Source organism: Octopus sinensis, linkage group LG1 (assembly GCF_006345805.1).
Source record: "Octopus sinensis linkage group LG1, ASM634580v1, whole genome shotgun sequence".
NCBI lineage: Eukaryota > Metazoa > Mollusca > Cephalopoda > Octopoda > Octopodidae > Octopus > Octopus sinensis.
Genome location: NC_042997.1, coordinates 164511204 through 164527180, shown reverse-complemented (window position 1 = coordinate 164527180; position 15977 = coordinate 164511204). Strand labels below are relative to the sequence as shown.

At 33.4% G+C, this 15977-nt stretch overlaps 1 protein-coding gene across 9 annotated transcripts in view; it reads left to right on the top strand.

Moving 5' to 3' along the window:
• LOC115215987 (retinoic acid receptor RXR) overlaps positions 1-15977 on the top strand; it is a 117193-nt gene that overhangs the window by 18087 nt on the left and 83129 nt on the right. For 6 of the 9 annotated variants that reach the window (XM_029785337.2, XM_029785342.2, XM_029785339.2 and 3 more), the window contains exons 3-4: positions 13058-13215; positions 13367-13378. In XM_029785337.2, the coding sequence (XP_029641197.1) occupies positions 13058-13215; positions 13367-13378 (170 nt within the window). The remainder of the gene's footprint in view (positions 1-13057; positions 13216-13366; positions 13379-15977) is intronic. The other 3 variants (XM_029785343.2, XM_029785340.2, XM_029785336.2) reach the window with 1 other exon arrangement.

Here is a 15977-nt window from a genome sequence, read left to right as displayed (position 1 = left end):
ATCTTTTACTAGCCCACTGGTTCATTTGACCAGAGCTTATTCCACTTTCTGGGTTATGGAAGCAACTGAGGGTTCAAGCTCTTCTCCTGCACGGAATGCCAACACATTGCAAGGGTAAGGCCATAGCTACTAATGGTTGACGTTTCAGTTAAGTAGAATGAAGTAACATAAAATGTGTGCCTTGCTCATGGACATAGAACACCACCTAATGTGGAAGTCGGGCACTCAATCTTACAATGGTAATCTTAATACACTAACCTCTAGGCTATGTGCCTTCACCCCATCATACCTACCTGTGTGTCGAAATCTGCGATGAGGGATCAGTTTCTGACTGAAGAATGAAGGCTTTGAATGACCCGTTTGTCTTTTTGTTCGTCCCTTCGTGTATTTCACGTTATTTATTTATGTAAAGGTTTATTATATACACACACATACAAGCATATATGTATGTGTGTCTATATATATATATATATATATATAATATATATATATATACTTGAGATAGTGAGTGTCACACAGTAAAATTAGAAACTGTTACCTGGTGAGCACATCAGTAAGCTAGTTTCTCTTTTAAAATTGCTGCTTATGTTTAGCTTCTTTCTTTAGTGTACACTTTATGTGTATACACACACTCACTTGAATCTTTTACTAGCCCACTGGTTCATTTGACCAGAGCTTATTCCACTTTCTGGGTTATGGAAGCAACTGAGGGTTCAAGCTCTTCTCCTGCACGGAATGCCAACACATTGCAAGGGTAAGGCCATAGCTACTAATGGTTGACGTTTCAGTTAAGTAGAATGAAGTAACATAAAATGTGTGCCTTGCTCATGGACATAGAACACCACCTAATGTGGAAGTCGGGCACTCAATCTTACAATGGTAATCTTAATACACTAACCTCTAGGCTATGTGCCTTCACCCCATCATACCTACCTGTGTGTCGAAATCTGCGATGAGGGATCAGTTTCTGACTGAAGAATGAAGGCTTTGAATGACCCGTTTGTCTTTTTGTTCGTCCCTTCGTGTATTTCACGTTATTTATTTATGTAAAGGTTTATTATATACACACACATACAAGCATATATGTATGTGTGTCTATATATATATATATATATATATATAAAATAGGCAGATGCAAGCATGTTATGTGAATATGTAGTTTATTTTGTGGTCTTAAATATATCATTTTGTGTGAGTGTCTTCAGCTGTATTGTGAGATTGACCTGTACATTATGAATGGAATTTGTATCCTGTTCTTTCTCTTAAAAATATATTAATCTTCCAAACACACTTGTCTCTTTAATCCTTCTTTTACTGTCTCTCTCTTTCTCTGTTCCCATTTCTATCTCACCATTTCTTATTATTTTTGAGATAGTTAAACAGGCAAATAATTTCTTTGTCAAGGTTGACTAGACTGATGGATGCCAACGAAGTAGATTTTATTTTAGTAGAGATCATTAAAAACAATGTTTTCAAAAAAATTAAATGAAATTAGCTGGTGAAGGAAATATGCTATTTCTTGACAATATGGAATTTGGCTGAATGTTCTTCATCCAACAGTCTGATGGCAGATAGAGCTTTGAATTCCATGACTTGAGGGCTTAGAGTGAAAGAAAGTAGAACAGATTCATCTGTTCCTACATTCTTGCTGGTGAATCTCGGGTCCAAACAGAAACAAAAATGAAGATTCTACAGTTTCTGTAGAGGCTCAGAAAGGACAAGGTATACTTGTGCTTAAGGAAGACACCAAATGTGTAAAGTGTCATTTGTTCCAATGCTCTTAAAATAACTGAAGATAATCGCGAGGGTCAAGCTCTAATTTAACTGTCACTATCGACAAAATACAGCCATTTGAGACTGGTACAAAAAAAGGTGGAACCTTAGGACCAAAAAAAAAAAAAACCCCCGGAAAATGAAAATGGCTAAAATGAAAAACAACAGCTGAAAAATACAGGTGTGGACAGTGTGCAAACTGCTTGTAGGTTCTCTCTAAAATGTTTCTGCTAATTTGGAAGAAAGAGAGCTAAACTATTGCTTTGCTTATTTTAAGTCTTATCTGAGTTTTAAATATAATAACTGTTCCCTACTTAACCAAGGTTAGGGAAAATCTACGACAATAACCAGCAATAAAGAGGAAAATTTTCAGTTTAAAGTTAGGATTATATTTTAATGTTTACTCTCATACACACAAACATAATTACATGTGTATGTGTGCACATGTGTGCAAGCACGGCTGTATAGTTAAGAAGTTTACTTTGGAACCACATGGTTAGAGGTTGGATCTCATTTTGTCATATAGACATGGGTTGTCTAGTACTTCGTGAATGAAATGGATTGGCAGAAACAGAAGCTTGTCTATGTGTGTGTATGTGTATGATATCTTTGTCTTTGTGTTTAATGCTTGTAAACAAAACAGCAGTCTCGCTACCAAATACAAGCAGTGTTGTATACTTCCAGCCAACCACAAAGGCTCTTTCAGGCTTCTTGATATGTTGTGTGGTCTTTGTAACCAAAGGAGGCTTGTAACTATATCTGATCTGCTTTGTTGTTTGATAGACTAGGGAATTATTGCTTTGCTTGGAAACAGGTGAGGGTTGGTGACAGGAATGGCAACGGGCCATAGAAAAATTGCTTCAACAAATTCCATCTGATTCATGCAAGCATGGAAAGTGGATGGAAATATGATTTTGTATGTGTGTATTTTGTGCATCCTGCATAGAAACCATAGCAAAGCAGAAAAATGGAGCCTAATTGAGCCCTCTTCTTTTCCAGCATGGAAAACAGACATTAAATGATCATTTTCTTTATTAGCATGGGTTAGTAGACGAATGCATATTATTGAGACATTCTTTTACAGTTAGATATTCTTCCTGTTGGTAACATTTAGCAGTTTTTAAGCTTGTGGGTGTTGATTCTGCTCGTCTTTGAAAGTGTATAGCTAGTTAACTAGTTGACAAAGAGATTGTGAACAAACATCAAGATCTATAGCTCAATGTTTTTTCATGTGATATGCAGTGTAAAGACACACACACAGTGCAATTTCTACCAAATCACTCACTAGGTATTGATTGGGTTAAGCTATAGTAGAGGACACTTGCCAAAAGTGCTATGTAGTAGGACTGAACTCAAAACCACATGTTTGTGAAGTGAGCTTCTTAGTCACACATATTAATAACAGGCTTCTGTACAGTTTCTGTCTATCAAATTACACTCACATGGTATTAGTGGGACCAAACCTAAAACCATGTGGTTGTGAAGTAAACTTCTTAGCCACACAGCTATGCTTGCACCTCAAATAAGTTTATTATATCTGAGTGAGTGTGAACATGAGGAATATTTGAAGTCAAAGCTGATCTGGAACCCAACCTAGGCCCCCATATCTATGGTGTTTGCCGCTGGAATAAGGAGTGGTTGGAGATCACGCGGTCGTTAGCGTTAAATTGCCAGGCCCGGTCTGCGTTTGTGAGAGATGCAGCATTGAGGATGAATGAAGCCAGCTTAACCCACCCCGGCTGAATACTTAGTCTCAAGAGTGAGTGTACCTTATAGAATTTGAAATGCACTTAGACATCATTTAATGTCTGTTGCCCATGCTGGCATGGGTTGGATGGTTTGACGCGAGCTGGGAAGCTGCACCAGACTCCAGTCTGATTTGGCATGGTTTCTGTGGCTGGATGTTCTTCTGCCCAGTAGACATTAAGAACTATGTGAAATATAATCTTTAATCCAGTATGTATTAAGATTCAATGCTGGAGTAATTCCCATCACTCATACAATGTTTTTTCTTTATCACATTATGCCTCACATTTTGATTAAATCCATACTACAAAGCTTGAAATCAATTTCCCAAATATACTTGTTCAAACAAACATTTGAACAAGTATATCTTGGAAATTGATTTCATAATTATCATTTAGAACTTTGTAGGATTTAAAAACCAAGAAATATCAGCTGTCAAGTTGTCTATCAGTCTGTTTACATTCAAATCAAGCTTTTTTTTTTTTTATTATCTTTCTCTATTTCTATGTTGCAAACATCAAAAATATTAATGCCCGAGTAATCTATTGAAGTTTAAATGTAAGAAGCAGTTATGAATTCAGAAATGAAATTATTTTCATATTTTTAACTAACCAACATTTGACATTGTGTACAATATCTGAGTGTTTTTGAGTTGAAAGAATTCTAAGCTGAAGAGCCATCTTTACATTTGATTTAATCTGGGTCTATGAATCTTTTGAATTGTCTTCAACATGGCATAGAGAACCACTTTTCATTTGAAAAGGAACACTATGAGCTGGTTATTATTGAGTAGTTAGGTGTTAGAGAATTTGAAGGGTCTTTTGGAAAGAGAGTTGAATATTTAACCAGCTGCTCTCTGCATCAGTTCTGAATTAGATATGGTACTGAAGTGGTTAAATTTCTGGGCTATCTAAAGATCATAGATTCAAGCACTGCCACATTGTTTTAACTATTACATTGAATTGTGAGGGATGAAAAGTAGGTAACAAGAACACAATCTTATAAATAAGGTCATATGAATGTTTCTTTTTACTGCTCTTGTTGAACACTCATGACTGAAAATGTGAGTGTAACGTGATGCTAAACATAAGCATTGCATTTTTTAAACTTCAAATTTGAAATTGTTTTTGCTGCCCTAATTCACAAGGTCAAACTATGCATTAACCCTCAAAGTCCTGTAGTGCTTTCCCTATTTAATCTAGTCCTGTTAGAAACTAAGGATTTTGATGAAATGCAATTAGTCCAGGATATAAACCATAAAAATATAACCATTTTCATGAATTTAAATGAAATTTGCCAATGTGATATAATTGTTGATGTATATTGTAAATGGGGTTTTTACTCATGTAATTTTCACCTGCCGAAATAGATTGAAAGCAGGTAAGCTGATTACAGTTGTTTCCACATATATTTATAAGATATTGATTTCTTGGCATTGGTTTCCTGCCACCAGTGCTTTTCATGTGGCATCTTGGTTTTAGCATATCAGTTCTGTTTTAGTGGGCAGGTCTTCTTGAGTACAGCAATGCACCACATATCTTGGTCCTTCATAAGGCTCATCTTTCTTGCTGAGTTAATCTAATTTGTTTTCTCACATGATTATATTTAGTTAACTTTTTAATGTTTGTTGCATTACACATGTCAATAACTTAGCGGTTGTTTGTCGTGCAAGTGGCATTTGAGTAATTTTCCTAAGTGATTTAATTTCTTAAGTATGCTCTGATGTGTCCATTGGAACCTCATGATGAAACGTTGAGTATTTTAACTTAGTTGAGTTGAAATCAAGACAGCTGTATCCTTTATTCTTCTCTCAAAATATGATCTTGTATCCATTTCATAAATCCAAATACAATGAGGTACAGGTGTGGTTGTATAGTAAGAAGTTTGCTTCACAACCATATGGTTCTAGGTTCAAATTCACTGTGTGGTACCAGGGCTCATTTCTTCTATAACCCAAGATTGAGCAGAGCCTTCTGAATAGATTCAGTAAATAGAAACTTATAGAAGCCTATTGTATGTATGTGTATATATATATATATATATAGTTAATCCAAACCTGAGCAAAGAGAAAACACAACACGAGGATATGAAACAAGTATAGTGTTATTGGATGCCCAGGAAAGGAAAGAAAGCAGAGAAAATCACAAACGATAGATATATGCGGTCACATATTGGAATGACCAGAAGGGAATGGGTGAAGAAAAAGTTCTTTCAAAGACAGGAGAGTGCAAGAGAAGGTGCAAGCATGGGGGGGGGGCAAGAAAACGGCAAAGAAGGGATTGAAGGTGTTGGAGGAAGGAGTGGAGGTCAGGCATGGTGAGAGGGAGGGTGTGAATGTCGGTGTAGGTATAAATGATGGCGACAAAAAGAGAAAAATGGAAGTAGAAAGAAAGAAGAAAGGTAAAAAGTGGAAGAGTCATGGACATGTGTGTGTGTCCGTGTCCTTCTTTTGATGTATGATAGTTGTAAATGATTGTCACTGCCACACAAGCAGTATTGTTCATTTCCACTATTCTGCAGAAATATGTCTGGTCATGGGAAAATATTACCTTGCTTTGAAGTGGGTGACAGGATAGGCATCCATCTCTAGAAAATCTGCCTTAAACTCTAACTCATAGATTTTCACACCAAAAATGGATGGAGAAAGTTATTTAGCTTATCCACCATAGCTTGCTCTAGATTTGGCATTTGTACATGCAAACAACCCGCCAAATAATTAAACATGTTAAGTGGAGTAGTCATGTTACTACTCAGTCTATATGAATATTGATGTTGAAAATGAATATGGTGATGTCACAAAAACAATTGCTTAAGCTGAGTTTGATTCTGCTGCAAATCAAATGTGTCTGTGATTCTCAGTCTTACAAACCTTCAATGTAGGTGGTTCTGTATTGGCTGACTCTAATTCTCATGCTTATTAGCTGCTTCATAAATTTAAAAGGAGCCGTTAATCTGTTGTGGGCATAGATCATAGAAACCCAGTTGCTGTGATGTCTTTGGTTCCAGGACTTTGCTTGACTGTTCGTCAGGGATTATTTAAGTTAAGAGTTAGTTTTATTATTATTTTATTGCAACTGTAAACTGTGTTGAGAATAATATTTAGGGAAAGCAATATGTTATCTTGTGTATGAGTCAGATGCTGAAATATGCACAAAGGGTGTGATGTACCTACTACTGTGAGCTCAACCTTCTTCCCTTTATCACTCATGCATGCATGTATATATATATATTTATATATATATACTACAATTTACTTGTCAATAGTTTTACTGGTGTGAAAAACGTGTTGAATTAGATGTTTTGAGTGTAGTAGCATGCAACTGAGTATATGGCTGGATTGGCTCCATACAGAGTTTTCTTACCTACTGACCTTTTCATCTCAGTAACATTTTTCTGTTTTGTTTTTATTTCTTAATGTAGGATAAATCTCTTGACTATTTTAAGATAACTAAAGCCACTTAACCTAACATGTCTCATTAAATAAGGTCTATTAACTGATAGTTTAGTATTGAGAGATAAGTTATAGCAGCCTGCTTCGAATAAGCCTTTTATTTTCAAGTGATTCTTTTTCAAGAGCTCTTCTTGATCAGTAAAAATCACATTTAGCTTGCTCTCTCTTAATCAGTACTAAGAAACAAATTATATATATATATATATCAATGTTAAATGGTAGCAGTCAGTGGAGATGATTACTGAAATGTCAGGGAAATCAACATAAAAATTGAATTGATTTGAATAGCTTGCCTAAAGCAGTGTGTTGATTGATGTGTACATTATGTGATTCTTCCTGTTGTAACTGTTAATAAGAATGAGTTGTTCAATTGTTCCATAACTGATTGTGGGAAGGTGCTTTAGTTTGCAATGTATGAACAGATTAATTGTATTCTGCTGGTGTATCCTCTACTACACCATATGTTTGGGCTGTGTATCATTATAATAAAATGGAATGCATTTTCAGATAGCTAGAAAATAGTCATATTTATTTACTCCTTGCACAAATATGAAAATAGCTGAAACAATTGTTGGTATATGAACAAAGACTTTTTATTATTGAACAGCTAATCAGTATAAATTGCATTTGTTATTTGTACGAGGAAGTATTTTTTTAAAGATATTAAATATGCTAAAATTATTGCAAAGGAAATTGTTTACAATTATTGTAATGAGGTTGATTTTCAGATGAAATTCTTCTTTTTGTTAGATAGCTTTGGTGATGTGGAGCCAACTAAATTCTTACTGTACAAAAACACAAAAAGCTATTCACTGCAGTTTTGACTGAGCTAGTAGCTAAAGTAGGTTACTAAAATGTGAATGAGATGGGGCTATTTCCAAGGTAGTGGGAAATTAAATGACTGATTAGTTTGGTTAGTAGTTAATCAGCAATATCCTTTTTGGGAATTATATCAAATGGCAAAGAGAATATTTAATTTTGGCATGTAAAACAATCCATTAGTTTTTATTTTACATTTTTTTTGTAACATTTAAAAAAAAAATAACTGTTTTTCAGTTTCTAGATTAAGCTTTTAGAAATATATAATGAGTTGGTAGTATGATGTTGCAATATAACATTCAATGTAAATTTTGTTTTGCACTTGGAATTTTTTTTTTTTCTGTTAATTTTACTTTTTTTTTTCTATTTTCCCCTGATTTCAATTATTATATAAAGAGAATTTTGATAGATAGTTTTAATATATGAAAGTTAACTTCGGAGATCCCCACTTTGCCTGCTTGGGCTTTTTTTTTTGTTGTTTTTAGATTATCCTCAAGCATCTATATATTCCAGTATGGAAAATGGAATGTGTAAAAACAAATTTCTGTGGTCTTTTTCGGTAGATAGTATAGTACTCAATGTACATAGCCTATTTTATATATCACTAGTGGTAAGCTGTTTTTATTTCCATTCTAGTCTGGAACTAATTAAAAACCAACTGAGATAGTGCATATACTAGTAATCTAAATTGTCTCCAGTTTCTCTATAGTATCAGGGAATTGTAATTTTGTCTTTATTTTCTATGTATTGTTTTGCAAAATATCTAGTGGAAATATTTTTTTATTCTGAGCATTCAGGCTTCTCAATATTGATCATAATTAAAGGTTGCCAGTAAGAAATTCTTTTTTAAAAAATCTAATTTTGGTACAATTGACAGCTGATCTGATGTGTAACATTTGTCAGTTTATTCATTTTACCTGCATTAGTATTATTAATGAGTAGCAAATTCATAGAACTGATATCTTTTTATTCAATTTTGGAACAACTTTATTTATGTAGCTAATGTTCCTTGGAAAGATTGAAATGTCATATGATTTGTCTTTCAATTAAAAGCATTTTATTTGATGTTTTTCTCAACAAGTATGAGTTAATTTTGTGTGTCTATTTTTGTGGTGTATAGATAATGTATATCAAAATAATTTAGAGAGAGTATGATCCTGTTATTCTTAAAGGCATTCCAAATCTGCTCCTGCTAGCTTGGATTGACATTCAGTGCAGATAAGCTCCCAGTGAGCAACCTAGAACTTGATTTCTCGTTTGAGTTATTTCATTTCTTAGGCTGTACTCTCATTTGGGAAAACAAGTATTTATTTTAGACATTCATGTAGATTGTACCAATGTTTCTGTATATTGAAATACTGAATTATTGAAAATTTAAATAAAAACAAAGATAATCCGTCTCAAGAATTAGCTGAAAGAAAAAAAATGATTTAAGTTAATGTTGAAAGGCTGTATATGCAGTTGAAAGATAGTTTTTTTTTTTTTTTTCCTTCCCTAATTATTTATCAATTTGGTTTCTGAAATGTTTACTACAAAATAACATTGTGCAGCTGATTAACCTCAATTGTCTATTTTCTGGTCTTTTAAAAGCTGCTTGAAGTGTTAACCACTTATGTAGCTAAGTTGAGAGTTACATCCTCATTAATTCATAAATATCATCTATGTAATTTCTGAGAACAGATAAAAGTTAAGTTGAAAAAGCAACTTCTAAAATTTAGCAAAAGTTTATAGATATCTAATAGTTAACCCTTTGGAAGCAGAGCCTACTAATGCTATACAGAAATTGACTTTCTGGATGGATACACCTATCAATGTTGAAAAGGGAAACCAACAATGATAACACCCTAGCTATGCTTAAAGTTGACATATTGAAGTGTACCCTTGCAGAAAGGCTGGCAGTACAACCTTTTAGACACATTATTCACAAATCACTAGCTTTCAGGGGCACTCAATTTGTTATCCTTAAGATGATACAAGCTGATGTTATTGTACTTGCCCATGAAGGGCACCAAGGACTGACAAAATCAAAGCAATACCTGTAAAGCAAAGTCTTGTTTCCCAATATGGACAAAGTGGCAAAAGAATTCGTCAAGCTGTAAAGCTTTTCTAACCACAAAGTCTTAAAGCATCACCATGATCCATTGAAACCAAGCTGCCTTCCAGAAAAGCCATGGCAGAATTTGTGCATGGACTTTGAAGGATTTATTGGAAGAAAGTTCCTTTTTTTTTCCCCTGATAAGTACAGCTGTTTCCCTGAAGTGGAAATTGTCATAACGACATAGGCGGACCACTTGATTCCAAAGCTTCATAGTGTAATGCACCCATAGTATTCCAGAAGTGATAAAAGGCAAAAATGAACCTCCCTTCCAGTCAGAGGAATTTCAGAAATATGCCAAACAGCAAGGTTTTGTACATTGAGCCAGAGCACTTTGACAGCAATGGATTTGCCAAAACTTTTGTGGGTGTTGGGCAAAGTAACCCACACTACTTACATTGATAGACGGGGCCCCCAGACATGCGGTCCGCAACATTCTGCTGAAATACTGTGTATCTCTACACAGTACAACAGGTGTCAGCCCAACAGAAAGCTTGTTAAGTTGCACAGTATCAACCAAGGTGCCTCACATGAAATCAACAAGAGCAATGTAGAATCAGCTCATCCAGCATGATTCACCTGTTTGATAAATGGAACCATGCCACTGAGCACCAGATACATGTTGGCAAGTAGGTGCTCATTAAAAAAGTTGACCACTCCATCTCCCCTTCAGTCTCTGACTCTTCACGATAACTGAAATCAAAGGCTCGATCACAGCTGATGAGCCAATCAGAAACACACCCATGATGCATCCAAGTGTAAACACTTCCTGGACAGACCAACTCATGTGCCCTAAATGAAGAAAGGCAGTGGTCATAGTAACAGAGGATCTGGGCCAATCACAAACCATCTACAGGAAGCCAAACACAACCTACAAATGCTGCAGTAGAAATTGTCTACCTCCACCTTACCTAAGTAGCTGTGTTCAGAACTGAGAAGGATAGGTTTTTTTATAGATAGGTAAACATCTCTCTTGCTAGACATTACCAGTGCATGACATTGGATACAGGGTTGGGTGGAGTCTCTCCTGTGAAGTTCCTTGTGGTACAGCAGATCTTCTGACATTGGTACATGACATTCATTGAGGTTTCCCTTCATCTATGGACACTGTTACGTGGAAAGTCATTTAGTAGGTCATTACTCTTTGATATGAATCTGCTCCTACCACCCAAGAAAGCACTCCAAACATAACTTTAAACATGTACTATGCAGCAATATCTGAAAGGTTGTAATAGGTAATTGTGGAGATGAGTAAAAATTTCCACTTCTTTATAATAATAGAGATTAATTATTTGGGGCATGAAGAAAATGAGGTTATTATGATAGTGTTAATAGATTTAGAGGCATAATCTATCAGAACAAAGATAGAGGCTTCATATATTAATAAGTCGATACTCTGCTTGATAGAAATGGATGCATATAACTAAGTTTCAGACACCAACAATATGAATGAACTTTGAGAGCTAAATTTCATATATTATCCTTTTTGATACCTACCTGTCTGAGAATGCCTTGGTTTCCATAATGCACAATTTCTGAATTCTTGATTTATTTTCAAAGTTAATTGCAATATGTAGTGTATTTCAATGGAAATATGATCATGAAAGGGCTAAGAAGTAAGGTATCTGAACCAAAGTTAAATAAAGGAAAGAAATTAAGCTTTCTATAAATCATATGAAATAACATTGAAATGCATTGTAGACTTGTCTATTTACTGACAGCTTGGGATAAATACACATTAAAATCAACTAGACTGTAAAACTAGAGAAAACAAAACTGAAAGCAGTTTAAGAGTCATAAAGAGAATATGTTAGCATGTTGTTTTTCCAGTTAACTTTTTGATGCTCCTATAATGCCAATACTAGTTTTACCATTGTTAACACAGGTCACTTCAATTAAAATAACTAATGTGGAGATGTTTCAAAAATATGAAAAGTGTCAATAAGCAGACAGATATGGAGGGGGGCTGCTTTGAAAGTTCTCCTGTACTGATTAGTTGAACTAACTACACCTGTATTGCAATAAAAATAGAATATGAAAATGGAGAACAAAGTACCAGAAACAAACAATATATATGAAGACATTCAATTTCTCTGTAGAGATCCATGTCTTATGGTTTTGAAGATTGGTGACCTTATAGAAATTGCAATTGATTTCAAAAGAAAGTTTTTAAAATTAAATCATTGACTAGAAAGATAGCTAAATTCATGTTCACTGAGATCACAAAGCAAATTTGAAAGCACACATCATAGACTGAAAGAGCTAACATTTTATTTGGTAATACTGCAAACATAAACAAAGTACTATTGTCAGATAAACAAATTTGATTGAATAAAATTAGTGAATGGCATAAAAGTTGAATTATAGAGAGGGGAATACAAATTAAGAGTAGAAATTTATCACTTCATTTGGCTTGATATGATACTATATCATCATATTTAGTTTCTGACGTCAAGAAAAGATTAAGCAACGTTCATGTGTTCAGTATCTCATCTCTTTCATGTACCTTGAGTCAGCTCATTTGTAAAGTTCAGTGTTCTGATTTGGGTTATTTTGTATAAACTCTTCTGAATCAGTTTTTGTTTGAGAAAAGAAAAACTATTATCAGATTTCATTTAGCTAAATGTGGAACAATAACGGTATACAAAGATTACAATTGAATAATTATGAGCTATTGAATGGAAGAAGGTTGGAGTGACTGGCTTAATATAGACAACTTTTGTTTGTGTGTGTTTTCCTATAATGGATAAATTATCTTGTATCAGATTTGTAAGAAATTGAAAAGATTTGTTTTTCTTTTGTGATTTAATATTTTTATGTAATATTTTTGCCTTGGAAACTAATGTTAGGAATAATTTTAAACTCAATGCTGACAATATTGGTCATCAATGTAATTTGAGGGGAAGGATTAAATTATATCAGTGTTCAATATATTGCATTTATGGAACTAGATTTTAAATTTAACTTTGGTTTGTTCTGAAATACTTTTCATGTTAACTTTATAGTATTTAAAAATATTTTAAAGTTTAATTAAGAAAAACATTCAACAGTTTCCTTTATGCCCGCAATGTGTTGCAATGGCCTTTTAATAGAAATTAAAATGTTAATTATTTTTCATCTGAAAGAATGTCGAATCATGTATTTAACTTTTGATTTTATTTTCTCTCTAATAGTTGTGAAGGCTGTAAAGGGTTCTTCAAGAGAACTGTGCGGAAAGACCTTACTTATGCTTGCCGTGATGACAGAAACTGTATCATTGACAAACGGCAAAGAAATCGATGTCAGTATTGTCGTTATATGAAATGTTTGGCTATGGGAATGAAACGAGAAGGTGAGTTTGCAATTTTTCATCTGCACAGCTCAATGGTGTGATGGTAGAACTAGTGCTGGCATTTGTATTTGTATTGACACAACACTTGGGTGAATAGAAACTCTTACCATACATTAAAATTTTAAGCTTAATTTGTACATTTTCGTTTCAGGAGTAAATTTTGGTAATTATTAAATTTTATTATATATATTAACACTAATTCTGAAAACTAAAAAGTAACAATTACTGTTACATGTTTTAAAGTGTTGTGTTGGTACTGAACCATTTTCATTATGAAATAACTTTGTGAAATATGTATATTAAAAACATGCTTCATTAAGTTGTTTCCTGCTGCCTTTCCTTGTGCTGCTCCCATGCTAGTCTGGTGACACTCATATTCTATAACTAGAACACTGACCTACATCTTGCTAAAATCTTCACCATTAATGACACATAACACTACATCTCTTTACTAATTATCTATTTACTTTATTTTTATTAAAATTTGTACAAAGGAAATAAAACTTTTTAGATTAAAAATTCTGCAATTCATGTTAAAAGGAAAAACTATTTGTTTGTGAGATTTGTGTGAGCTTTCCTTTTTCTATTGTGATGTTTAGAAACATATGATTGTTATTCTGGCTGAAATAGGTAGTATTCTTCAGTTAGTTTAATGTTTATTCATATGTTTATTTTGGTTTTACATTTAGAGTATGTGTTTTCTAGCTAATTCATTACACTAGTCTGTGAGTTTTTATTTCTTAAAACTTATATTTTTGATGAAAGTTATGAAAAATTTCATTAAAAATTGATGGATGTAGTTTAGCAAATGTTTAAACCAGTGCCCCAATACTTCAAAAATATCTTTTGGATAACTTTTCTGAATTAAGCTTTAAATTACTTTATGGATTATGAGAGTTTTGGAAAATAAGCTTAATGTACTTAAGGGGTATTTTTGTATAGTTAAACCATTTCCTTTCTGAATGTTGTCTCATATCAACACACACATATCTCTGATAGAAAGTTACCTCTCCTAGAGTTTTTTTTTTTTTTAAATAGTAGTCAAACCAGAACTTTTTATGTTCTAAATACTGTCTCAACGATAAAATAATTTTACTAAATTCTTTCAAACCAAATTCCAGATTATTTTAAAAGTAATTGAATCACAAATGTAGTCCATCTCATTGGAAATACAGTCATGAAATAATTATACAAAAGACATGCTATATAGTATGGTAAAGCATTCCTTGGTTGTCTACAATTGCTTTAATATTCTAGTCACCCTTAATACTGTTTTCAAAAGAATGCATGGACAGTTATGTGTGCAGCACAATTTTAAGTTGTAAGCAGTTGTCTTGACACACAACTTCAGCATATAACACACACTGATTTTAAAGTTATTTGGCTCCTCCTATCCTATAAGATTTTCAAATTTTCTTTTTTTTTTTTTGTTTTTACCATCTTATAAGATTTTCAAATTTTCCTCTTCTCTTAAAATTACAAATGTAATCAAATACTTGTTAAGTCATAATTAATAAATTTTATATCAATATTAAACTATTTGACTATGAAGTATTAGTGTTAAGAGCTTTGTTCTGTAAATTTTGTGCTGTTGCTGTTCTCTGCTTTTTTAAATGTTAACTCGTTTTTCTCTAGTGTGCTGAGTGAATTGATATTTGTTATATAAAGTGTTTTTATGCAAGTAGCAATGTAATTAGAAACGCCATGTGTGTTAACAGGGCCAGTTCAGATCTTAGTGCTTTCATGGGCTTGATGACTTATGTGGTAGGTTGCTTGAAAGCCGGTCTAACCCCTACCCACAGTAAAATAGATATAAATATATATATATATATATAAAGAAAAAAAAAAGAGAATGATATTGATTTGATGTACTTGGACATAACTTGAAGCAGCTTATCTTAGTGTATCATGTAATGTAAATTATTATTTTTTTCTCACCTCACTTAAAGTTATGTAATATTGTTGTTGGTATTCAGATTGTCAGCCTGACATATTCTGCTTATCCCAAATCGTCTGGATGTTTATATTGACGTTAACTGTTTGTATAGTTCCGGTCTGTCTTGTTGACTTGCTTTTCTGTTTGCCTCATCTCTTTCTCATCCTCTCTTACTCCTATTTCTCTTTCCTACTTTTCTGCTTCTTTTATAGAAACATTTCATTAAGAAATCTGTATTTTTAATCAGAGATAATTAAGGTTTTTAATCAGTTTCGTTAAATTATTTGTATTTTTCTTTTGTGCATTAAATAGCTTGCAGATGAATTTAAAACTAACTAATGAAATCATAGCTATTGCAATAAAGTAAACAGGATGTTTGTTTTTTTTTCTTTTAAAAACCTCATAGTAAATTATACTTAAATACTGTAACTTTATAAATGTATATGTATTCATAATGTTCTAGGAATTCATATATATACATGAGTGAGAGAGAGAGAGAGAAGTGGGTGATAACAGGAAGGGAGAGATAGAAACATAGATAGTATATCTTGATCTCTCTTTGAATCTTTTGTCACTATATCACATGCAGTCATCTCTTTCCATCTTTCTCTTTATCTTCTGCCCACCCACCTACTCCTTTAGCACTGTCTATGTTAAAGAGATGGGTAGGGCAGTATGTTATATGTCTGCACACCTATTTGCATTCTTGTCTCTCTATTATAACATGCATGGGCACACACACATGGTTTGGTTGTACAGTTTCATAGGGATTCTCTGTACATTGTTTAGAGTCAGCCATAAAGCAGATGTGGTGCACCCATTGCCG